Source organism: Lodderomyces beijingensis, assembly GCF_963989305.1.
Source record: "Lodderomyces beijingensis strain CBS 14171 genome assembly, chromosome: 5".
Taxonomy (NCBI): domain Eukaryota; kingdom Fungi; phylum Ascomycota; class Pichiomycetes; order Serinales; family Debaryomycetaceae; genus Lodderomyces; species Lodderomyces beijingensis.
The window spans coordinates 157,756-180,724 of NC_089974.1; the positions used below are offsets into that span (position 1 = coordinate 157,756).

The 22,969-nt window shown below is 45.6% G+C and overlaps 9 protein-coding genes across 9 annotated transcripts; 2 read left to right on the forward strand and 7 right to left on the reverse strand. All coding sequences in view use genetic code 12, as the record gives it.

Moving 5' to 3' along the window:
- Positions 1–363: 363 nt before the first annotated feature.
- On the reverse strand, positions 364–756 carry LODBEIA_P39930 (uncharacterized protein; the record flags this gene model as incomplete). The annotated part of the gene is made up of 1 exon (XM_066974164.1): positions 364–756. The coding sequence occupies one exon, from the start codon at positions 754–756 to the stop codon at positions 364–366; it is 393 nt and encodes a 130-aa protein (XP_066830931.1).
- Positions 757–1,112: 356 nt separating this feature from the next.
- On the reverse strand, positions 1,113–1,752 carry LODBEIA_P39940 (60S ribosomal protein eL22; the record flags this gene model as incomplete). The annotated part of the gene is made up of 2 exons (XM_066974165.1): positions 1,113–1,454; positions 1,741–1,752. 2 exons carry the CDS (start codon positions 1,750–1,752, stop codon positions 1,113–1,115), a joined length of 354 nt encoding a protein of 117 aa, XP_066830932.1.
- A 715-nt stretch (positions 1,753–2,467) lies between these two features.
- On the reverse strand, positions 2,468–2,686 carry LODBEIA_P39950 (uncharacterized protein; the record flags this gene model as incomplete). The annotated part of the gene is made up of 1 exon (XM_066974166.1): positions 2,468–2,686. The coding sequence occupies one exon, from the start codon at positions 2,684–2,686 to the stop codon at positions 2,468–2,470; it is 219 nt and encodes a 72-aa protein (XP_066830933.1).
- A 1,079-nt stretch (positions 2,687–3,765) lies between these two features.
- Positions 3,766–5,061, reverse strand: LODBEIA_P39960 (uncharacterized protein; the record flags this gene model as incomplete). Its single annotated transcript, XM_066974167.1, has 1 exon — positions 3,766–5,061. One exon carries the CDS (start codon positions 5,059–5,061, stop codon positions 3,766–3,768), a length of 1,296 nt encoding a protein of 431 aa, XP_066830934.1.
- Positions 5,062–6,271: 1,210 nt separating this feature from the next.
- Positions 6,272–7,180, forward strand: LODBEIA_P39970 (uncharacterized protein; the record flags this gene model as incomplete). The annotated part of the gene is made up of 1 exon (XM_066974168.1): positions 6,272–7,180. One exon carries the CDS (start codon positions 6,272–6,274, stop codon positions 7,178–7,180), a length of 909 nt encoding a protein of 302 aa, XP_066830935.1.
- A 563-nt stretch (positions 7,181–7,743) lies between these two features.
- Positions 7,744–9,474, reverse strand: LODBEIA_P39980 (uncharacterized protein; the record flags this gene model as incomplete). The annotated part of the gene is made up of 1 exon (XM_066974169.1): positions 7,744–9,474. The coding sequence occupies one exon, from the start codon at positions 9,472–9,474 to the stop codon at positions 7,744–7,746; it is 1,731 nt and encodes a 576-aa protein (XP_066830936.1).
- Positions 9,475–9,746: 272 nt separating this feature from the next.
- On the reverse strand, positions 9,747–11,774 carry LODBEIA_P39990 (uncharacterized protein; the record flags this gene model as incomplete). Its single annotated transcript, XM_066974170.1, has 1 exon — positions 9,747–11,774. One exon carries the CDS (start codon positions 11,772–11,774, stop codon positions 9,747–9,749), a length of 2,028 nt encoding a protein of 675 aa, XP_066830937.1.
- Positions 11,775–14,405: 2,631 nt separating this feature from the next.
- Positions 14,406–16,052, forward strand: LODBEIA_P40000 (uncharacterized protein; the record flags this gene model as incomplete). Its single annotated transcript, XM_066974174.1, has 1 exon — positions 14,406–16,052. The coding sequence occupies one exon, from the start codon at positions 14,406–14,408 to the stop codon at positions 16,050–16,052; it is 1,647 nt and encodes a 548-aa protein (XP_066830938.1).
- Positions 16,053–19,183: 3,131 nt separating this feature from the next.
- LODBEIA_P40010 (uncharacterized protein) lies at positions 19,184–21,032 on the reverse strand (the record flags this gene model as incomplete). Its single annotated transcript, XM_066974175.1, has 2 exons — positions 19,184–20,828; positions 21,025–21,032. The coding sequence occupies 2 exons, from the start codon at positions 21,030–21,032 to the stop codon at positions 19,184–19,186; spliced, it is 1,653 nt and encodes a 550-aa protein (XP_066830939.1).
- Positions 21,033–22,969: the final 1,937 nt, after the last annotated feature.

Genomic DNA, 22,969 nt, shown 5'->3' on the forward strand with positions numbered 1-22,969 from the left:
ACGTTAAAGGCCCCTGGCTTTCATTCAGCTCTGAGAGAAAGAGCCCCTGGTTGGTCTCGCGAACGCGCCGGGTTTTTTCACCCAAATAGGCAATTATACCCGTACACATCACGGTATTATATCAACCACCAGTCTGCGCTTGCGTGGAGGAACATCCAGGCATAGCATAGATAGACCCAAGGACGTGAATTCTGCTTAAAACAACAAAGGTTCTCCTATCAGAGAGGAAGTCATTGAACAGCAGCAAGCTGTAGAACAAAAAAAAAAAAAAAAGCAGAACTCGTATACTTTCGCAGATACCTATCTCGCCTCTACCTCTAAGATCATCGTCATAATTACCCATTCCCACACGCGGCCCACTTTTCACCTCTCCAAGTTGATATTCTTGCCAAACTTGGCGTACAACTCCTTTTTCAACAGCGCCAACTCGTCCTCGAATTGCTCCAACTCGTTCTCAACCAGCTCAATCTTGCCCAGCAACAGCTTATCATCGGATTCAATCTTGTCAAGCGCCTCGCTCACGCGCATAAATAGAAAGAAATCGCCAACTTTATATTGAATCAGCTCATCCTCATCTAGTAGTTCCAACTCTAGCTGTAAATCGTCCAAATATTCCTTCTCTTGCTTGTATTTGACTAGCGTGTGTTGGAGTTTATCTTGTTTGGAGACGAGCCTTGAAAACTTGTTGATTTTCTGCTGGTCGGACCACTCCACTTCTGTCGCGGTGTTTCTCTGCCCCTCTGGTAGAAGTTCCATCGTTGTTGCACCGCGGGGAGGATGTATTGGAAAAGGAATTGCGTTCTGTCGCTGATGATGATAACAATTTCACCTCGGAGCCTTCTCTGCTGGAGCTGAGCAATTCGATTCAAAGGTGGTAGCGGTCGGACATGATTAGGTGCCTGGCCCACGGCACCATTTCAAGTCAAGAGCTGGGAGAGCTTCAAAACACTACAACCACGAGATTTGTTCAAAAAAGCGAATATTAATAATTTATACAAAGAACCAATGTGATCCCACCCCAAAGAACAAAAAATACAAGGAAAAGAAAAGAAAAAGAAAAAAAAAAAAGTAAACCCAGCAGACTATAAATCCATATTTTTCAATTGATGAGCTTACTCTTCCTCTTCATCCTCTTCGACAGAGTAGAATTGCAATCTGTACTGGTTCTGTTTAACAGCAACAAATCTGATCCAGTCACGGATCTGGTTCTTTTTCAAGTATCTCTTTGTCAAGTACTTCAAGTATTTTCCACTGAATTTGGTGTTGGAGACAACAACAACTTTAGAGCCTTCAGCAACAACCGTGATTTCATCGCCCAAGTTTCCAACAATGTTGTCGACCTTGATGTGCTCAACCAAGTACTTGACGTATCCCTCTTGGTCGAAAACACCATTCTCAACTGGTGCCGAGGTGTCAACGGTGAACTTCTTAGCTTGCTTGGATTTCTTAGTGGTCTAGAAAAAGAAAAAGAAAGGAGGGGGGGAAGTTTGTTAATATCAGGTTTTGGGCCTACTGCACTATGTGAAAAGAATGTTTTTCAAGCTCAGTGAACACACTCTTTCGACAGCAAAGCTTTGTATTTAACACCAGGGTGGGTGGTCATCAATATTTTCGTTCTCTGTACTGGATTAAAAATATTCCCACTTTTTTGATGGTGCCTGTGGGGAGTTAGGTTTGCTACGCTTGCGCGTGAGCATTGTATCACTGGTTGACATTCATTTTCATCTTGACGATACATACGATTGGAGCCATTGTGTGTTTTGATGATCGATGATAATGAGGTTAGGTGGATGAAGGTGGAAATGGTTTTGAAATTTTTCATTTTTGAAAGTCTGTGCGATACTCACTGAGGCCGAGCCAGAACAACTTTAGCAGTCACGTGATAATCACGTGCAATATATAATATCCAGGGCTTTACCCATAGCCAACTCGTGCTCTTACTTAGAGTGTAACTACTTTGTTGGTGGAATCTGTAGTGGCTGTAGGGGAGGTATCGATGCCGTTGGGTTGAAAGATGGGGGAAACCGTGGTCTATTTCTCTTTTCCACCAGCATGGCTTCACGTCGACCTAGCTTTGAATAGACAAAGGAGGGGGCATCGTGAAGGCCACCCACCGTGAAGTGCCGCTTGGCCTCACTCACTAGTCTAGAAAGGATCATGCATTCGTAAAACTATTTCAAAAAAGGGAAATCTAGAAATAAAACCGATGTAGAGCATGTTTGGCTCTCCTCTCGGCTTAAAATTCGAACTGAATAACGCAAAACAGCAACCCACCTTGTTACTTTGCTTTTCGTCCCCCGTCTTTCTCTTCTTCATAATATCCGGGGTCTAGCTTGATCTGAAAATGGTTTCTTCCTTCAAGATTCCCGTGTTTGTCTAAACTCGTTCAAGATCTTCACCGGCCCTGGACTCAACTTTAAAACTGCCCAAACTGAAATCCCCGTCTTTTTTTTTCATTCCTTGAAGTTCAAACTTGAGCCATATCCAAACGACGTCCAGCGTCACCTACGTCACCCTCCCTGTACTCGCCACGCTCCTGCCTCTCCTGTCGTTCAATCTCCTCCCTGATCTCACCATAACTCATAACAGGAGTCATCTCCAGAAAATAAAACAAGGCAACCAAAATGAACAAGCAACATAACGAGAAAAACACGAGTAGTCCCGTGTATTCTTCGGCTCCCTTCATAGTTCAGTCAAATGTGTGTGAGTCCAATGTTAAGTACAGCAAATCGTGTGAGTCTAGCAAATCGGGGTTGGTGCTAATGAGGGAAACTGAGATTCCCATCCACAAATATATATATATGACTCGGTGACTTGTATAATTGTTTACTAGTTTACGCCCACGGCAGGCACCACACACGGGCTTTTTCCTGTTCTTGTCATGTTACGTGTATCAAGAGGGGTTATATTATAACGTCAAGGAGATTGCGAGTTTCATGTAATTTTGCATGAAACGCGCTAACCGAAACAAGGAAGGAGGGTCGAGACATGTAAACAAACCATCTCTACATACACCAAAACACACACATACACATAGAAAGACGAACACACGAAAAGAACAGGAATACGAACAAGAACAAGAAGTCGAAGCGTAGGTGCAACAGATGAGTTTCCGAAAAAAGGGGTCCATGCTGCACTCTTAATGTTTCCTAAGAAATCATCTGCTTCTCGTGAGACGAGGAACAGCTTCTTCCACTTGCCAACTGGTTCCTCTTTTTACATTCCAGCAGATCACGAAAGATGGAACGGCGATTTACTAGAGGGAACTCTTTTTCCAGCACAGTAGAGCTCTTGGGGAAACCTCTTCGTGGGTGTATTCAGATATCAACTGGGCTTCTCATCGGCTACTTCCGCGGGTGTATGGTGGTTATCTCACATCCTCGCGACGCGTTCTTGTCACGTGTTGGGGCAGCAGGATGTGAGGCAACGACAAATCACATACCCATACTCGTACCCCAAGGCAGCCTCTCCATAACAAGAACAAACACGTCTCTAGCCTCTACCAAGGGTTTGATCGGCATAGAGGGCAGGTTGGAAAGAAGAAAGCAGCGGGACGCACCTGCCTTGCGCAACTCTTTGACAAGTAAAAACTTTATACAAATTGAAAAGTGGACACGGGATGAGGGAAAGGGTTCAAAGGGTACGAGGAGTCGAGGAGTAATCGAATAGAGCATGTAGACAAGACCGCTGGTGGAAGAAACAGTGAGTCCCCTGACTGGTCAGACATCACGAGGAAATAAGCTGTTGCCAGAACCTCTCTATTAATCAATATATAAAGAAAATGTAAATCGACAATGGTATCATGCTAATGCAGTAAACACGCAACGTTGCGCTAGCTCCACTGTGACTCCGGCTGCTTTCAGTGGCCCCAGAACCGGTGCTCGAACTGGCCCCAGAACCGGCGTCAGAACTGGCACTAGCACCCAACTTCAACGGAGCAATCGACAATTCCTCCTCCTGCAAATCATAAACCGTGTAGAAATGCTGCAAAATGTCAGCTCCGAAAATGGCGCCTCCTATAAGCGACTCGTCCATAATCCCCAAATAGCAACTTGTTCCACCGCCAGCTCGAACAATCAAGTTTCGAATCGGAAGCGACATTTCGGGCTCCAGGTCAATCTTGAACGTGAAATTCTTTGCATCGTGTTCCATCTCGCAGCTCACTTGATAAGCCATTTGGTCCTCGTCATAGGTGCCATTCAATGACTCCCCCAAAATCTTGATCCAGTCATGAGGCATCGTGGAAAAAGTCGAGCCCGTATCAAACAAAACCTTGACTTTCTCCCCCGCGGAAACGGTGCGGCCATCAATCAGAACCTCGCTCACATCAACACCCACATTTTGATCCATGGACGCAGTCGCCATCTGGCCCGCGGCGTATTTCGACTCGTCCAACTCCAGTCCAAACACAATGCTGCCCAGACTCAGATTCATGTAGATGGAATACATGGTGCGGTTAATGACACCTTGCTCCTTCAAGAGCGCAACAAACCCGCGCTCGTTCTCGGGCTGCGGGCCAAGCCCCAAAATGCCAACGTCGATGCTCGAGGCATTGGCAATGCCAAACTTCAACTCGCGCAACGTGACGTCCCCACCGAGATGCACATCGTCAACGCCCCATATCCCCGTAGCGGCGCTCCCGTCAGCAAACCCGGCTCTGAAATCGGGCTCGACTTTCTTCTCCTGGAAAGTAGCCGAGGCCTGGTAATCAAACGTGCCGTTGGCAGTGCACGAATACTGCAGATCCAAGTCGTCAAACAATTCGGGGATGTGGGGTCGCAGGAGCGTGTGAAAATCGGAAACGTTGAAACATTGCGCGCTCTTGGACATGACCCAAAGATCCGGCGACCCCGTGTCTAGCGACACCGTGACCCTATCATGGTTGGACCCGAGCTCTAGTTGTGTAAGGTAGACGTTTTTGTCCAAGCGGAAGGGCGCAGTTACATCTCGTTTCGCGAGCGACTTGTCATGCTGCACTTGGTGGATTTGGAAATCGAGCTTGAACGAGATTGTCGTCGGTAGTAGGATTAGTAGTGACACCGTCTGTCTCAACAATAACATGATTGAAACCCCAACTGCCGTGTCTACTAGAAGAGAAATAGTAGGAGTAACTACAGAGTAAAGTCGTCAAAATTTATCCAATTTCCATCTTGTGAACCGAACCATCGCTAGGTAACACAGCCATGCAATTGCCAACATACGAAATCTAGAATTTTTGGAACTGGGCAAGTTTGGGGGTTGCGCATCTGGCGTATCTCCGCTTACTTACTATTTTTTTTTTTATTTTAATCCCCAATAGTTGCGCCATAACCTGAATCGTTTTTGGTTTGCTCCTAGCACTTATCTCCCGATTTAGAAGCGTCTGCATCGAGTAGCATCGAGGAGTATAACTCGTGAATGCTCTAGAACGTGGGAAAAGATGAGCCAATTAAGTTGGATCTCTTGGCTTATTATGGGGCAATAGATCTTGAAACTGCATAGAGTGAAATACTCTGGATTGTTCTCACTGATACAATTACACTTGTAACATAGAAGGTACTTGGGGGAGAGAAAGAGGGGGGGGGGGACGTGGGCTGCATTGAGGTAGATCCTTTTGCAAATCCCACGAAGAAGAAGGGAACTTCACGACTCGACACACGTCTTTCTTTTTCTTTCTTTCTTTTTTTCGGGATCTATATCGAGTCGGTCAATAACCACCACGCGTGTCAAACGTTCTGGTTTCATCAAAATCCATCGACATCCGCATGGCAACAACTGTCGAGAAAAAAATTTTGCAGGTTGAATCTGACTTTGGAAATTCAATCCTGGACCATCCTGAGCTTTTTATTCTTTCTTTCCACATTTGCCGAAACTTCCGGCCCATGGTTTCCCTCACTCGCGAAGGATAGTTCTTCCCGAAATGTCCGTTTAATTGGTGGGTTTTTAGCCAGGCTGTGAAACCGATCACAAAACCGGAGAAAAAAATTTTGCAGCATCGAGAGCGCTACCACGAAATTTGCAACAACAGCTGCAAAAAAAAATTCAGAGATCGAGTTGCAAAAAACATACAAAAACAAAACAGACACTGTAGCTCTTCAAGTTTTGTAACCTGGGACCAATACCCTGGAGGCTCACCGCCTCTCGGTAGCCCTTTCAAGCCTCTTTTTTTTGGTATGCACCGTAACCCCAATCTCTGGATCCCCTCTCGAAAAAAAGTATAAATGCACCCCGCCAGATGCCCCCAAGTTCTCTAAAATCTTCCAAAATTCTTCTTCCATCCCACAAAGCAAAAATGTTCAAGTTGCAATACATCCTACTACTCGTGATCCTAGCATTCACCAACGCAAGCGGCCAGCCAGACGTCAACTCGGGCGCCATCAAGAAATACTTTGACCTGCTCTCTGCGTCAGCTTCAATGGCCCCAAAACCAACCAAACGCCAGGGGTCATGTGCATCGCAACGAAGCTGTGCGCCAAGATTGACCTATAGCGCCTCGGAACCATTCAGCCTCGCGGCATTTGATCCAAGCTACGACGCAGACAACGTCGAAGATAATCTCATGTCGTCACCGCTCCAGAAATTGAATCACGACTTATCGCGAGTATTTATCAATCATACTCAAACAAAATGCAAGGACACCCAGAGTCCAGATCCAGCTAGCTTTATATCGGGACGCGTCTTGGCTAACGGAAGTCTCAAGGTGGACAATCTCTGCCATGAAAACTTGCATTTTTTGCGTGTGGATTCCATGACTCATCGACTCAAATTGTGCCCGCTGGGCGATGCCTCTCTGGATTTCAAGATTGTGGAAAATTTGCTTTACTACAAGAACTGGGCAACGTGGAGCTTGTGCCAACACCAAGCAGATGGTGTAAGTTATATCTACCATGGCGGCATCATGGACAATTTGAGGTTTTGTTGTCCCTGGGACGAAGAAATTGAAGTGCGCTGTTTGGGCAAGATGCGCATTGGGTGCTGTGATGAGGGCGATGTCAAGGATTATGTGCCTGTAAAAAAAGATGATTGCTCAAGGGGTGTAGAAAAAGGGTGTAGTTATGATAAAAAGAAAGGCGAGGGCGGCGCTTATGAAGGTGGTGGGTCAACGTGTGGAGATGGCAGTGGTGGTGGTGGTGGTGATGATGATGATGATGATGATGATGAAGATGGAAATGTGGACAAGTTTCTGAATGATTGGGACTGATGTTGGACTGATCTCAGGCCTTTCTTTCCCCCCTCTTCCATTGGGTTTGCTGTTGTTTAGATGCTTTTTTTAGAGAAAATTTAGATTAGATTTGTTCAAACTCTGGTTCTCTGGCTCTTGACTTCTTCTTGGACCCGCATGATCCTTACAATGTAGGGACCCCTGCTTTAAAGTATACATTCGATGGAATGCAGGTCGCCCCGCGTGCACCTATTTTCACCCGCACAATACCTACATTCTCCACTGTGCACAAAAAGACACCAGAGATATTATCATCTATGGCGAAAAATGCTTATTTCTGTATTTCCTACAATCTTTGTCCCAAACTCCAAAACAAAACGTGAAAAGCAGTTGAAATCAATACTTTTTTTTCATCACCAACGTCTCTATTTCTGAACTTCTTTCTGGGCCACCGATGACTTTAAAGTGTTGAGACTTAGTACCTCCTCCCCCAACGCCCACTTTCCGGTGCCCGCACTTTCTCAACGCTGTGGTTGTTTCTTTTCACTCTATTTTTTTTGTTCCGTTTCTCTTGCGTTTTATCAACAGTGGTGTGATGTGTTTCATAACCCCAGGTAGTAATTCCGAACCTGCTCCAACCGCATCAGATTAAGCAATTCCTCATTGCTTAAATTATTCTTTGCTTGTTCAATCATTTCAAACTTGTGCCAAAACTCATCAAATTGAACCAAATCCTGTCTTATAGATTCTTCCAACTCAACAGTGAAATTGTGATTAATTTTACTCTTCAATATCGACTTGAGTCCACGTGTCGGTGGCCGCGTTTTCGATTCACGGTGACGAGGCTGAAATGATCTGCGTTTACGATGAGCTAATGATGACGATGATAAAAATGATTTGTTGCCCCGGGCTTTTTGCGGGGAGGACGAGGTGGTGGTGGTGGTGGTGGAAAAAGAAGAAGATGCGCCTTCCGGAGTAGTGTTGGTGTTGGTGTTGATGGCACCGAGGTCCGTGAGTGAGCCTCCTGCTTCTGTTCCTAATTTGCCGAAATTGAGAAGAAGTGATCGCTTGCGTCTCGGTCCTAGTAAAGGAAATGTTTCTTGTTGAGTTATAGGCGATGGAGTTGGAGGCTTGAGCTCCTTCATTTCCAAGCTTTTCGGTAATTGGTCCTGTTGGAATTGAATAATCTTGCCACCGTCAGCTTGTGGTGCAGTAAATGCATTACTGGTCGACTGGTAGGACGACACTTCAGCACTTGAGCAATTTGGTATGGAGTCGGTGCTAGCACGAAGCCCCGATAAGTCAAAGCATGAACCTCCGCCATTGAGCTTCCGCATCATCCCACTGGAATTCTTCTTGATCATGCCCTTGAATCTGTCGAGCAACGTCAACTCTTTTAAACTTTCAATCATGGACTCGACTTCTCCATAAAACGCGTCGTCGTCATCGCCTTGCTGATCCTTGTCCTCATCTTGATGTTCGTCTCCCACTGGGTTTGGAATCTGGGGCATTGTTTCTTCGTCGTTGTCGTTGTCCTGGTCGTTGTCCTGGTCGTTGTCCTGGTCGTGGTCGTAGTCTAAGTTGTAGTCGTAATCGTAGTCGTTGCGATTGATTTCTCTCAATTCTTCCACTGGCTCAGTAGTACTGGCTATCCTCTGGCTACTGATTGGGTCCAAGCTCCAGTTATCGAATTCAAAGTCAAATTTGCTTATTGCAGACACTTGTGGAGACAAAACAGGTGAAAGCTTTTTTTGATATACTTCGAGCACAACTTCCTCTCCCGTCAACATCTTGTGCCTCTTTGCAGCCTCTTCCTTGCCATCTTCATTCATTTCTTCTATTTTTGCTTTCGGTTCAGCAGACTCTTCTTCTTTTTTCAGACTTTTTTTCAAATTGTTATGATCTTGTTGCGGGTGCTGGTGTTGCAGATGGCGGTGGTCATGCTGTTGGGGCTGATGCTGATTGTGTTCCTGATTGTGCTGATGGCGAATGTGCTGCTGACTGTGCTGCTTATTGTGCTGCTGGAGTTGATTGTGCTGATGGTGCTGATGGTGCTGCAGATGCTGGTGATGTTGTTGATGGTGTTTCTCGTATGTCGATATTGAACTCGTGTTGCTTCGATTGAAATGCGATTGTGGCGATACCGTTGAGCTTAAAGATGAACTATGGGAATTTGCCAGTGACGAAGAAGAAACTTCAAATAAACTCCTTATGGATTGCTGTTTTGTTAGATAGTGATGTCCCGTTTGCATCTGCTGAGCACTTTCAGTTTGGTTCTTTTGCCACGCGGCGCTGCTGTTGTTGCTGTCGCTATCCTTATTATCTAATTTCATCGCCCTATCTGATACCTCGATTAAAGCAAAAAAAAAAAAAAAAAAGGGTAAGAACCAAAGCACCAGCTGCGAAAGAATAAAAAAAAAACCCCTCTAAATTGGTTAGGCACTCTTTTAATTCTTTTTCTTTTTTTTTTGTTTTTTTGTTTTTGTTTTTTATTTGGTCCTTCCTTTTTTTCAGGTATGCAAGAAATAGAGGAATTTTATTCTTACCCCACAGTCGAGATTGAAAAAAAAAAAAACCCAATGACAACGAAACAGAACTCGTGGACTCACTCTTCTGCTTGCAGACTAACTGCAGCTTGCTCCTTCTTTAACCCCTTGATTCTGATTTGGCTCATGTCGCGTTCAGCTCTAGCATAGAATTCTTGGATTGAACCTTCAATCTTTTCGTACTCAAAAAGACTTTGTCGAATTGGAGAAGACAACTTGACGCGTTCTTCGACAAATTTCAAGTACTGCTCATCTTGACTTTTGGAACTGTCATCCATTAATTTGCCCTCCTTTACGTCGTTCTTGTTCCGCTTCTTTGTAGCATCAATTTTGAAAAGAAATTTTTTCTCCTCATCATGGAATGTTTGCTGCGCTTTGTAAAAATTGATAAGCACCGAATTGGATCTGGATATCCCCGTTTCAGCAGAAGACTTGATGAGGAGCTGGTATATCTCTTGGTCCGAAAGATTGTCAATAAGTCTGAGGAACCTATGTTTGTTCTTGCGGCCATTGGCTTTGATGTAGTCCTCAGGCTTGAAAACTTGTTCTAAGTCGTCAAAATGTATCCAGTTGCCCAAGCGTGGGACAAAAAACCAATCGTCATAGTCTGATCTTGCCAAGGAATCTTCCGCGTACTCGTATTTGAGACGCTTAATGATGCTATTGGGGACATAGCAAGGGACGCCGTCAATCATGGACAACTTCAATGGTGATATTTGACTGAAGTGGTAAAAGTGGACTCGTCGATCATTAAACGTTTCCTCCTCGTGCTGCAAAAGTGGCCCCTCGTCTTTATCGTCTTGGATGTTTTGATAGCACTTTCCTGGAGGCACGGCACCGCTCGATGAAATTCCTGTCAAATCAATGTACACTCCAGTTTCTATATCAATGAATCTCGCGTCGATGTGGTTGCCTCGTTCTGAGATTTTCCGGTTATGGATAAATGTGCCAACATCTATCATGTATTTGCCGAACCCTTCGTGCATGTCTTCAACCACTATCGTTTGATTGAAAAGCTCTCCCAATTTTATCAAGTGTTCGATGGGCATCTGCATGTCCAAATCGTTATCAAATGGAAAAACACCGCCGTTCCAATACCAGCTAAGAAGTGGACCATGGGCTATCCAGCTGACTATATTGTGCTTTGTTGTGAATTTGAACCAATTGCGCATTAGCCGCTCCAATATAATGGCCGTGCGGTGATTGTTGTAGGAGAGCTTGCCATTGAAAAACCTCCAATCGTAGTGCCAACCGCTATCGCGATTCCCGTCGTTTAGCCTCATTGTAGCCTCTTTGAAATATCGCAGTTCGGAATTCTTGTTTGGAGTCGCGCTGAACGTAGTGGAAATGGAATCAAGAAAGGACTTTTCGTTTCTTGTTAGCACAGTCTGTTTTTGCTCCAATCTTTTGGCTATCTTGCGCGCCTTCAGCCTGTCATACCTGAACAGAGACTCGGGTATCTCAAGTAAAGGTTTCGGCTTGTAATTGTAATTGTTGTTGTTATTATTATTGTTATTGTTATCATTACTGTTGTTGAGTGATGAGATGAGTCGGTCAAACTGTTCCACTGGGTCAATTCTATCCTCATAAGTTGTGGCTAGTTCCAAAATTCGGCCTTTCCTCACATCATAAATGAGGTCTTCCCCGCGGTCGTTTAAAAAGATGACTTTGTACGGTATTGGCTGTTTGGTTAACAAGTAACTCTTGCCCTGTAAGTTCCGCACGCATTCACTCGCCGTGAATGGGGCATACTTGAATTGGACAAAACCTGGTAGGTGGTCGGCATTCTTGAACCCCATTCTTGCCATTTCTGTTGTCGTCAAGTCGTATGAATTGATGCACCCCCATAATCTGGAGTTTTTCTTTGCAATTTTCTCATTGCTGGGAGTGACAAAGTTGATGTGATGGTAGATATCTTCACATTTGATCCGTTCTTCTGCCGGTTTGGCCAATTGGGTGTTGAAATAGGTGAAATCAATCCAGTCCCTCCAATCAAAGGGTATAGTCTTTGTGTCTTGATTCAGACTCTGATTCTCATTTAAATGTTGAAGAATGAGTCCAAAAGTCAACCGATTGTCCTGGTACATAAAGTTTGACGACTCTAAAAGGCGGTGAACCTCGGCGGTTTTTTTTTCATAAATACTGGTGAGCTTTGGTGGATTTCTGAAATGAGCCGAGATTAAAGTATGCAATTCATCAGTATAATTCATGGCGTGCAGTTCTGCAGCCGGTAGTAGCAGCGACTTTTCTGTCTCTAGCTCTCCTTGTGTGGGTTGCACATCAATATCATGATGTTGAAGTAGTGCTAATGCCGGTGGTGGTGATGGTGGTGATGGTGGTGGGCCCAATATATACAGAAAGCAGCAAGTGAGGGAGTAGATTATGCTGGCGAATGAAATGACGTAAAGCGCTTTCTTCCAATACCTTCTTTTCCAGACTAGTCCTGAAGCCGATGGGCGTCGTTCCATTGTAGCGACTGTGGCTTTCGTGCTGTCGTAAGTGTGTTGTTGAAATACTAGCTTCCGGTCCATTCTTCAAACTGCCCAAAAAAAAAAAACCAAACAAAAACGAAAAACAACGAAAAAACAGCAAAATGACGGATGATGGGAGACACACTTGATATATATATATGCGTGTATGCGTTTTTGATATGGTATCGGTTGATCAAGAAAAATGCCTAATAACCGTTCCGAGTCTAAAGAGGGGAGTGTAATTTTTTTTTTTGGCTGGCTGTTGTAAAATTTGCAACAGTTCAAGATATGATGGTGTGGGTAGGTTGATCGAAATATAATAAATCGCTAATATTTTGGTCCTTTGGTAATATTCTTAAGCGCATTCGACAAATTTTGTTGGAAACGGGTATTGAAGGAACGACTGAGTGAATCAATTCATCAATGAATGACCGCATGAGCAAGACTTCTGAATGGGTTTTTAAAGGTTCATCTTGGATGCTGAAATTGTCAATAGGACTGATGATCCTCTCTTTTCTGGATTCAAAAGAGGTAACGTGTCGTACTACCACAAATGTCCAAAAACAAACAAATCAAATATGCAACCAAAAAAAAAAAAAACCCCCCCTGCCGATCAATGTATAGTGTCACGCGCTACCAATTCAGTTTGGATTTTTTTTTTAAGGATAAAGTCTTCATAGCCGCACCATATTTGAGATTTTCCTTCCCACAGAGATCAGTGGGGGTGGTGGTAATAAGCACTCTCAAATGGGTATTTCTGCACGTTTCGATCGCAGCTCAATTGATGATAATGTAGCTGCAGCTTCTGTTGTTGTTGTAACTGCGTTGATACCAGCATAATCAATCAATTTGTCGAAAGCTAGTGGGCTACATATTCCAATCTCACGCCGGCAGTGAAATTATAATATGCAAGCTTTTCATTTCCAACTCCTTGATATCCAGAAGGTCAGCCACGTCAGTTGAATGGATTCCCTGGCCAAAGTTGTTGTTTTTCAAAGGGTATTGAGAATCCAAGGCCCACGCGCAGACACACAAACACACACTGACGCACAAACGCACAACCGCACAACCGCGGCTACGTCATTGCCGAAGATAACACGTACCACCACTGCTTCCGGTACCAACATGATAGCGCATAAAGTAATTTCCGTAGATGCAAAAAACTGGTTTAGGGTATTTTCTAGCGTGTAGTTAGTGTCAGTAAGGGATATCTGAGTCCACAAAGATGGGAAAAAGAGACTCGATCTTGTATGCTTTTTAAGAAGGCTGGTTTGTGCGCCATGATGCTTGCCAATTTGACAAGTTGAGGTCAACAAGGAGGAGGGGAGGGGAGGGGAAGACTTTTCCTCAACTGCCCTCGTTTGAGGGCAATTGTTGGTCCAATTGTGTGAGTATGTGTGTTCTTTTTTATTTTTGGAGGCAGAATTTAGCAACCAAAAGCAAACGCCAAAACCCACAATCGACGAAATAAACGTCAATCAGATTCATCGGTCTAGATAATTTTCGTATTCAACCGATGTCGATAAACATACCATGATCGACAACAGGAAGGCGTACAAGTGGCAGCAAACGAAACGCGTTGTTGCCAAATTCTGTTGCAAAAAAAGTGGATGTATGTGGATAAAATCAAAAGTTGGTGTCTCGAGGCTTTTTTGAACGAGGTGGTTGTGACAGCGTGTTTGCGTTGGGCCACGCACGACCGTGCGGCTCAATGTCAAGATCCCCTATGCGACAAGCGAAAAAAAAATCGCGACACTGCGCCGAGCTCGCTGCCGATCTCGGGCCTCCGGCGCAATTGGTAGCGCTCCTTCTGTCCAGCATATGGGTGCGGCCACCCGAGACTTGCCGGCATCGTTGTTCCTGGCCCGCCATAACCTCTCTTTTGTCACGTGCCTATCGTTCGCCCGTGATTTTTTCTCCCTATCTCTCTCCCCACGGTGATAGGGAGTCTCAGGGTATTCAACGGCAATGGCGGGGGGAGGGATTGGGATTCCCCACATTCTTTAGCAGAAGGAGGTAGTAGTTTTTTTATATGCAGTCGAAGCGGGAATGGCTATCCTTCGTACATGGTGGTCTCTCTACTAATGAAATTCCAGCACATTTTTTTTCAACACTCTCTTATACCCGCTCTCACAATTCATCACACTCATCTACTTTAATATACATATATATATATATACTTCGAGTTACTTCCATTACATCTTACCTTTTTTCTTTTTTTCTATCATTGGTCTTTTACAAGGAAAGATGATGTTGTCGAGAGTGCTCAAATCAAGAGGTCTCAAGTCCTCTGCCCAGCAAATTATGCGTTTCAAATCCGTCATTTCCTTATCTTCAACGACCACCTCGTTCCCAACGAGTCACACCTCGGCTCAGGATGAGCCCTACCTCACTCCGTCGTTTGTTAATAACCAGTTTGTCAAGTCGGACGCCACGGAATGGTTCGATATCCACGATCCCGCCACCAACAACGTTGTTTCGCGTGTGCCACAGTCGACGGATGCTGAGTTGGAAGAAGCTATTGCCTCGGCTCATGCGGCCTTCCCCGGTTGGAGAGACACCTCCATCATTAAGAGACAAGGCATTGCTTTTAAATTTGTCGCTTTGTTGCGTGAGAACATGGACCGGATCGCCAGTGTGATTGTCTTGGAACAAGGTAAAACTTTTGTTGATGCTCAAGGAGATGTCACGCGTGGTTTGCAAGTTGCCGAGGCTGCATGCAACATCACCAACGACCTCAAGGGCGAGACCTTGGAGGTTAGCACCGATATGGAAACCAAGATGATTCGTGAGCCTTTGGGTGTCATTGGATCCATCTGTCCCTTTAACTTCCCCGCCATGGTGCCATTGTGGTCCCTCCCCTTGGTTTTGGTGACCGGTAACACTGCCGTTGTCAAGCCCTCGGAAAGAGTGCCCGGTGCCGCCATGATCATCTGCCAGTTGGCTGCCGAGGCCGGTGTTCCCCCAGGTGTCCTCAACATTGTCCACGGCAAACACGCCACCGTCAACAAGCTTATTGAAGACCCAAGAATCAAGGCCTTGACCTTTGTTGGTGGTGACAAGGCTGGTAAGTACATTTACGAAAAGGGTTCCGCTTTGGGTAAGCGTGTCCAGGCCAACTTGGGTGCCAAGAACCACCTTGTTGTCTTGCCCGATGCACCAAAGCAACAATTTGTCAATGCATTAAACGGAGCTGCATTTGGTGCCGCTGGACAAAGATGTATGGCCATTTCCGTGTTGGTCACCGTTGGCAAGACCAAGGAATGGATCGCCGACGTTATCAAGGATGCCAAGCTTCTCAAGACCGGTTCCGGTTTCGACAAATCATCCGACTTGGGCCCCTTGATCAGCCCCGAGTCGCTCGCTAAAGCTGAAAGCATCATTGCCGACTCTGTTGCTCAAGGTGCCGTTTTGGAGCTCGATGGCCGTGGATACAAGCCCGAAGATGCTAAATTTGCCAAGGGTAACTTCCTCGGTCCCACCGTGCTTACCGGTGTCAAGCCAGGCATGCGCGCATACGACGAAGAGATTTTCGCTCCCGTTTTAGCCGTGGTCAATGTCGACACCATTGACGAAGCCATTGAGTTGATCAACAACAATCCTTATGGTAACGGTGTTTCCATCTTTACCAGCTCAGGTGGATTTGCCCAATATTTCACCAAGAGAATCGACGTGGGTCAAGTTGGTGTCAATGTTCCTATCCCTGTTCCATTGCCCATGTTTTCATTTACTGGTTCGAGAGGCTCCTTCCTTGGTGACTTGAACTTTTACGGTAAAGCCGGTATCACCTTCTTGACTAAGCCAAAAACCATCACTAGTGCTTGGAAGATTAACTCCATAACTTCCGATGGCGAGATTTTGAAACCAAGTACCTCCATGCCTATTCAGCAATAAGCGAGAGCTAAAAAGGGCAAGAGCAGTGGCTGTGGCAGTGATAAGGAACTAGTATTTATATATAGATTTGGTTAGTCAAGACAAAAAATAATAAAAAGGCAAAGCAAGATTTGATAGATTAAAATTATTGAAGCCGTAGGGTTATATTATCTCATCTTGTCTGTTGGAACTAGGCGATGAAACTCAAAGCTACCGCCGAATGCCGTCAAATACCGTGGAACCCCCCCCCCCCCCCCCCCACAGCTCAACCAACACAGGGGATATAGGGGAAGGCACCATCTAGAGCTGGATCTTTTTACTTGATCAAGAAGATGGTGGACTTTGTAGTGATTTTTTATCTCAACTGCAACTTTTCCCCTCTTTTTCATCCAGCGTGGCTCTTGGCTCTCGCAATTTGCAACTCGGGTCAAATACACAAATTTGAATTTTTCTCTCTACATTGTGTCTCGCAGCACTTCCACTCAGCCCACCTTCGCAATTCCATCAAGATCGCACACGAGTCAAGTACCAGTCCAATCCCGATGAATCGAGGCACATGTCAAATAAAGACCCCAGCGGCCCGCAACTTTCAATCTCACTTCATCCAAAAAAAAGGTTAAAAAGGGGAAAAAATGACGACAACTGCAGGACTCGAACCTACGCGGGCAGAGCCCAAAAGATAACCTTGAATTGATTCAAGTCTTTCTCCTTAACCACTCGGACAAGTTGCCTCTTTTTGTGTAAGCCCCGCTAAGAAACGTACTCGATACCATAGCATCATTGAAAGTCGTTTTCGAGTGGAGCTCTGAGTGACAAATTTGGAGGTGAGGAAAGGGGAGCCGTGGCCATATTCTCTAGCTGCGAGATAGTTACACGACTCTCAGACAGTTATTACTTCCTCCCTCGTATTCCGTGGAAGGGATCGCAGCAGCCGCTGTACATCTCTGATCTCAAAACAATGCAGATGTTGCCAAAAAAAATAAAGCAGGTCCTAACCAGATTCGAACTGATGTTGTTCGGATCAAAACCGAAAGTGATAACCAAGCTACACTATAGAACCTAGAACCAACTATTCTATCTAGTTGATTTCATGGCAAGAGCGGTGGACAGTATAAGCCAATCTGTCAAGGTATTGTCGTTTCGAAGCGCAAGGTCAACTCGTCGTGAACAGACATTCAAATTTGCAGAAAGTGTTGAAATTGACGAGCAATCATATCTTGAATAAGATCGCGTTCATAATCTTGGAAATGGCGTCATTTGAGTTAGCGTGGCCGATTCCAGGAGCTTCCTTGAGTCGATAGTCTTCTCCTTCCCATCACGTTTAGGAAACAACAAGCTTGCAGCAACCGGAATACAGAACAAAAAGAGGGGATACGCATCGTGACGAAATGGGGCGATCTTGAGTCTAGAAGTGAAACCTGTGCTAAATCCTGCGAAACCAACCTACAAAACCATGGAGTTTCATTCGCATCTTTGATATGAAGCAATAAAAAAAAAAAAAAAAACTCATAAATGATGTGATTGAAAGTTTAAGGTGCACCCCAAGAAATGGCTGCGAAATTTTGAGTTTCAAGTTGCGAAAAAGAGCGGACTTTAACTCGAAGCAGACCAAGCTTAAAAACGTCCTCCAACACTGAAAATTATCTTTCTTTGCGACTCCATCTGGGTGGCCCTCAACCGTACAAATTAGCTCGAGTAAAAGCAATCAACTCAACCACCTCACGATTCGTAGCTTTCTACCCACGTTCTTGTTTGTTCAGCTGACCCACCCTTTGCTTAAAGTTTCCTCGATCTTGTTCATAATCACGCCCCACTAAAACAATGACGCATTCGCCACGCCGTGTCTACAGCGTGGATCTAGCCATCTCAACCCTAGCAACCCCATCACCAGTCTCACCGAAAACATTACAGTACAGTGACTTCCACCGCATAAGCCAAGCTGCTCCCCCCCCCCCCCCCCCAGCTCGCATCCACACCCGTCATCAACCGAAGCTACGGTAACGAGCAAGTAAACCGCTCCAGAAAACGACAAATCTCGAGCCGTGCGCTAATCGTTCAAGCCGAAGCAACTCGAAAACGCACCCACAGCATCATTGAACACTCGATGCATCCCAAGTGAAACTCCAACCGACGTGGCTTTAATCTTTTGGATTTTAAACTTTCTTCTCTTGCCTACGCGAAAAGAAAAAGCTAAATCAAACCATCTCGTTTTGCGGGATGATGGTCTAGATGAAGCATGGACATCAGAGCCAGCAAGGTGAGTTCAAGGCAAATTGGGCGTCGCGCGGGAACGTCGCGGGGGGGTCATCGGACATCGGGCGCAAGCTGGAGCATTTTCAGTAAGATAGGAACTCGAACTCCATGCACGACACCAGACGCCAGACATCAACAATCAGACATCAGACACATTTTCCAAAAACCGGCAATCTTAACCACAACTGGAGAAATCACGATGAATATAATATGTGGCCTTTCTCCTATTGAGATCCACGAGCCCGACATCAGACACCACGGAGTGCGGTGTCTGATGTCGGCCGTGTCCGATCCACCCGTGTCCACTACTAGAATCAGCTGATGCCGAACGCCGCGATTTTAGAAGCACGGGGCATGCACCGCAAAGTTTTTATCGCACCACGGTTCTCTCAAGTCCCTTCTTATCCCGTCATCACATGCGACCCTGCATGCCTGCTTTTGGAAAGAACACGGCCCAGTGTGTTTTCCACCTACGTGATAGGAGCCAGGTTGGATTAGGTTGGATTAGGTTGGATTAGGTTGGATTAGATTCATTGGGAAGTCGAAGCTCAACTCAAATCCAACACCGTCAGAGTTACATCTCCGCTCTACACCAAGATGAATAATAGAATAAATAGATTCTTTTTTCACTGAATAAATAAATATAAATCAATCGCATCAATAGTCCACTCAAGTCTTGCTTGCATCATAAACTTTTAGTCAAACAAAAATTACATATCAAAAATCATCTTCCCAATCTTTTCCCCCTTCCCCCCCGTATAATCCCAGGCGTTTCAAATAAATCATTAATCGCGTTATAGCATCACTCTCCCGTCGTTCGTCGTTCGTGTTTCCTCTTCCGTCTTTAACTCATGTTTTTGTCTTCGACTCGTTGTGCGACTCGTTTCCGACACGTTGGCTCACGCCAACTCTAACCCACAGCGAGCATCGCCCGCCTCATCATCGCACTCAATCAGATAATAGCTCAAATGATTCATAACCAACTTCTCCTCTAAGAAATCCGCTACGTAGTTATACGCATCGTCATGCTTCTTATCTTCGCTAAAACTAGCGTCGAATTTAAACCGGTACGGAGACGAGCCGTTCGACTCCTCGTACTTGGGCAAATCAAAATAGGTGCCCATCTTCTTGAGGGTGAATGGTGGCGCGTGCTTATGAGCCAGGTAGGCCAAGGGAGTCGATGATGCCGAAGATGACGAATAGCAGCTCGGGTACGGGTTGGCGTTGGCGTTGACGTTGGCGTTGGCGTTGAGGTTAAATGCGGGTTTATCTTGGGTGGTGCCGATGCTCAGCACTGTGGTCAGACGAGTCAAGCTCGACATTAGCGAATGCGAATCGTAGTCGGAAGAGTATGGGCTCGTGGTGCGCGATAAGTCCTTGCCACCAACTTCCTCCTCTTCCTCTTCCTCTTCCTCGAAATTGATATCCAAGTCGGAATCCTCCTCTTCTTCCTCTTCCTCCTCGACTTCACCTTCATAGTTGAATTGGCGACGCGTAACTAAAGGCGTGCTATCGTTGGTCTTGCACTTCTTAAGCATAACCCCCTCGTCTTCCATTTCGTCAATCTTGATAAACTCGTCAAACTCAGCAATGGTTGGCTGCAAGCATGGTGTGCTCACCGTGGTGGAGATCACCGACGAGTCAAGCGAGATGGCTTTGTTCAACGGGGAGAGCAAGTGCGTGAGTTCGTGTTCCTCGTCAATTTGCGACTCGTCGAGGTCAAGTTCAACTTTGTGCACTGCCGCTGCTGCAGAGGACATCATTTGCACCTCGTTGAAGGATCGTTTATGCACAGCTTGCACTTCGCCCGATTCAAGTGTTGATGCCGCGGTGCTAGCGTTGATGGTGGTGGTGGTGTTGCTATTGCTGTTGCTGCTAGTGCTGGTGGTGAGCCCTGTAGTGGCAACGGGTGTTGTAGTTTGAGATGCAGTGGAGGAAGTGGAGCTGGTGGTTGCAATGGTGGTGGTTATCGGATTTAGCACCGAGTTTTTCAAATGCTTATATTCGTGAATCAAACAGAGTAGATTGGACTTGAGGGACATGTTTTCGCCATCAATGATGGCAATGTTTTTCAAGAGCGAAGATATTGTGCTGATATCGGATGAAAGTAGGCTGTTGCTGCTGTTCCGATGACAGTTGGATGCGGCGGTGCAACAGTCAGAGTGCGACGTTGGTGCCGTGGGCTTCTTCTTCTTCTTCTTCTTCTGCGCTTGCAGCAGCGAGCATGAGCCAGGGGGTGACAAGGACAATGAGTCGGCATGGGCTGGTTGGTTGCTTTGGTCTTTTAGTTTGCGCCCGGGTTTAGGTCTTGGAGGTAGTATCCATTCTTTCGAGGTCTTGATCACTTGCGGCGGCGGTATGCTCAGATGCAGTGGCTGCAGTTGGCTATTCTGGGGTGGCGTTGAAACAGCACCAAACGAGCCGGGCAAGCTGGCGGTTGTCTGTGCTACATGTGCCATCATGAGCTGTAAATATGCGGTTCGCCTGGCGTCAATTGCTGAAAAATCTGTATTGTAGTGTACCGTATTGTATTGAATATGTTTGCTGCAAAATAACAGTTAGTATGGGAACAACGCTCTCAAGGTGAGCTTTATATAAATGAAAAATGTCCACAGGAGAAGTCAAGCTGGCAGCTGGCAGGAGACTAAAGCACTAGACACTAGACACTAGACACTAAACAAGAAGCAAGAAGCAAGAAGCAAGGAGCAATAAGCAGTTGGCAGTGAATAATAGTCAAAACGCAAGCATGCGTAGTATTTTTTTTAAAAAAAGAGGTCAATTGATGCCCCCCCCCTCTGAAGATGAGATGACTCTCTTGTCAAGACCAATGGTGAGTGAAAATGTAAAGAGATGAGAAGATAAAAGCCGTCCCCACTTTTAAACTTTGTCAACAAGGATGAAAAAAAACAAAGGAAAGCTGTTTTGGTGGAAGGTTTCCGTGTTGCATTGGAAATGGAGATGCTTCTTGCTGTTGTTGTCGAAGTTGGATATTTTTAAATGCGTTGAAAAAAATCGCCCCCTTTTCCTTTTTATTTTGCCAAATCGTGGCCCATTTTTTCAACTCAGTGTGGGAAAAGGAGGACAGGGAAAGGGAAAGGAGAGAGGAAGTGAATGTGCCTAGAAGTGTTCTAGCTGGAGGTGCTATATTTGAAGGATGCTGCTCTGGATTACCCTAGTTGACTTTGCTTGGACATAGGAAAAAAAAAAAAGGTTTTCAACATACAGCTTGTTTTGTTTCAACCGTTGAGCCTGGCGGCCTGTTCTTGATCTTTTTTTGAATATATATTTTCGTGGTTGGCTGAGGGTTATGGGAGATGGGAGATGGAGTGGAGCTGTGGATGGAGAAAGTGGATGTGCTCTCTTATAAGAAGAACATGTTACAGGAGTGGTTGGTATAAGCAGAAGAAGCCGAAATGACCTGGAAGTGGAAGCAGAAATGGAAATGGAAATGAAAATATATCTAGAATGTCCAGATGTGCACTAGCCGGCCACATTGGAACAGAGAAAAACAACGCTCATAATATATCATCTCCAGCGGCGTCTGCAGCAGCACGAACACTAGCACCAACAATCGTCCTCTTCTGCTTCAGCACCTGCTTCTGCTTCTTGGTCTTCTCCTTCAACATTGAGAGATAATATGCCTCATCTGCCACTGACACCTAAACTTGCACCCATACGCCGATGCGCGGTATCCGACACTCTCGCTACCAATCCTCCTCCGTCGGCTGATTAAGACACCCCGCATAAAATTGCTTCCTCGTTAAAAAGCAGCCGGGCGAGGACGGGTAGTGCGCCGCGGGTTAAACCATCAGAGAAAATTTTCATTGCCCCCCACGCCCCGACATTCCGTTCCGGTTTTTTACGGACGGTGTGTCTGCTTTTTTCTTTTCCAGACACGACACTGCCAGTGGCCCACGCTGTCGGTTATTCCACGGAACAAGACACCCCCTAGCAGCACGAAGGTGGCGGGGGGGGGGGGGGGCTCTACCGGTGGTGGCCCGCTTGCCCGCTAGCCCGCGCAAAACACAGCCAGCAACCACGGGAACCCTCCCTAAGGGCCCAGCGCACAGACACGCAGACACACCCGTGGGAATTGACAATGCTAGTTTACCCGCTCGTTCCTTAATGTCGTCTACTAATTAATCGGCCCAGTTGGAATCAAGATTCTCAAATTGGGAACGTATCGAGGAATCAAAACCGTCGTCGTCTCATGCACGGTCTTTTCTGCTTTGGAAATACCCGTGTCTCGTTCGAGTCACACAACAACAAAGCGGACTTTGCCCTTTGAGTCGGTGGGCCGTTTTCTTTCATCCCTGTTTTCAACCGACACTGTATCACTATCCAGGTATATGTGATGTTGTGAGATATTAGAGGATAGCGGGTGAGAGCTGGGAGCTGGAGGTTGGAGGCTGATGCACAAGTTGGTCTTGCCTCCCCCTTCCAGTTCGTGTCGACTCCAGTGTTCACAATCCACCAGGTTTTTCAACCCGACATCTATTTTATCTCCGAGCCAGCCGATTTTTTTAAAAAAAATTCCTTGATGCCGCCAAAAGACTCCAAAAAACGACAAAAAACGAACCAAACTACAGCATAAAACTCCGGCGAGGTTGAAGTATAATATACCTCATGTGCCGTCACTATAATTTTTTTTTTATTTTTTTTATATATACTGGGGTTGGGAAATC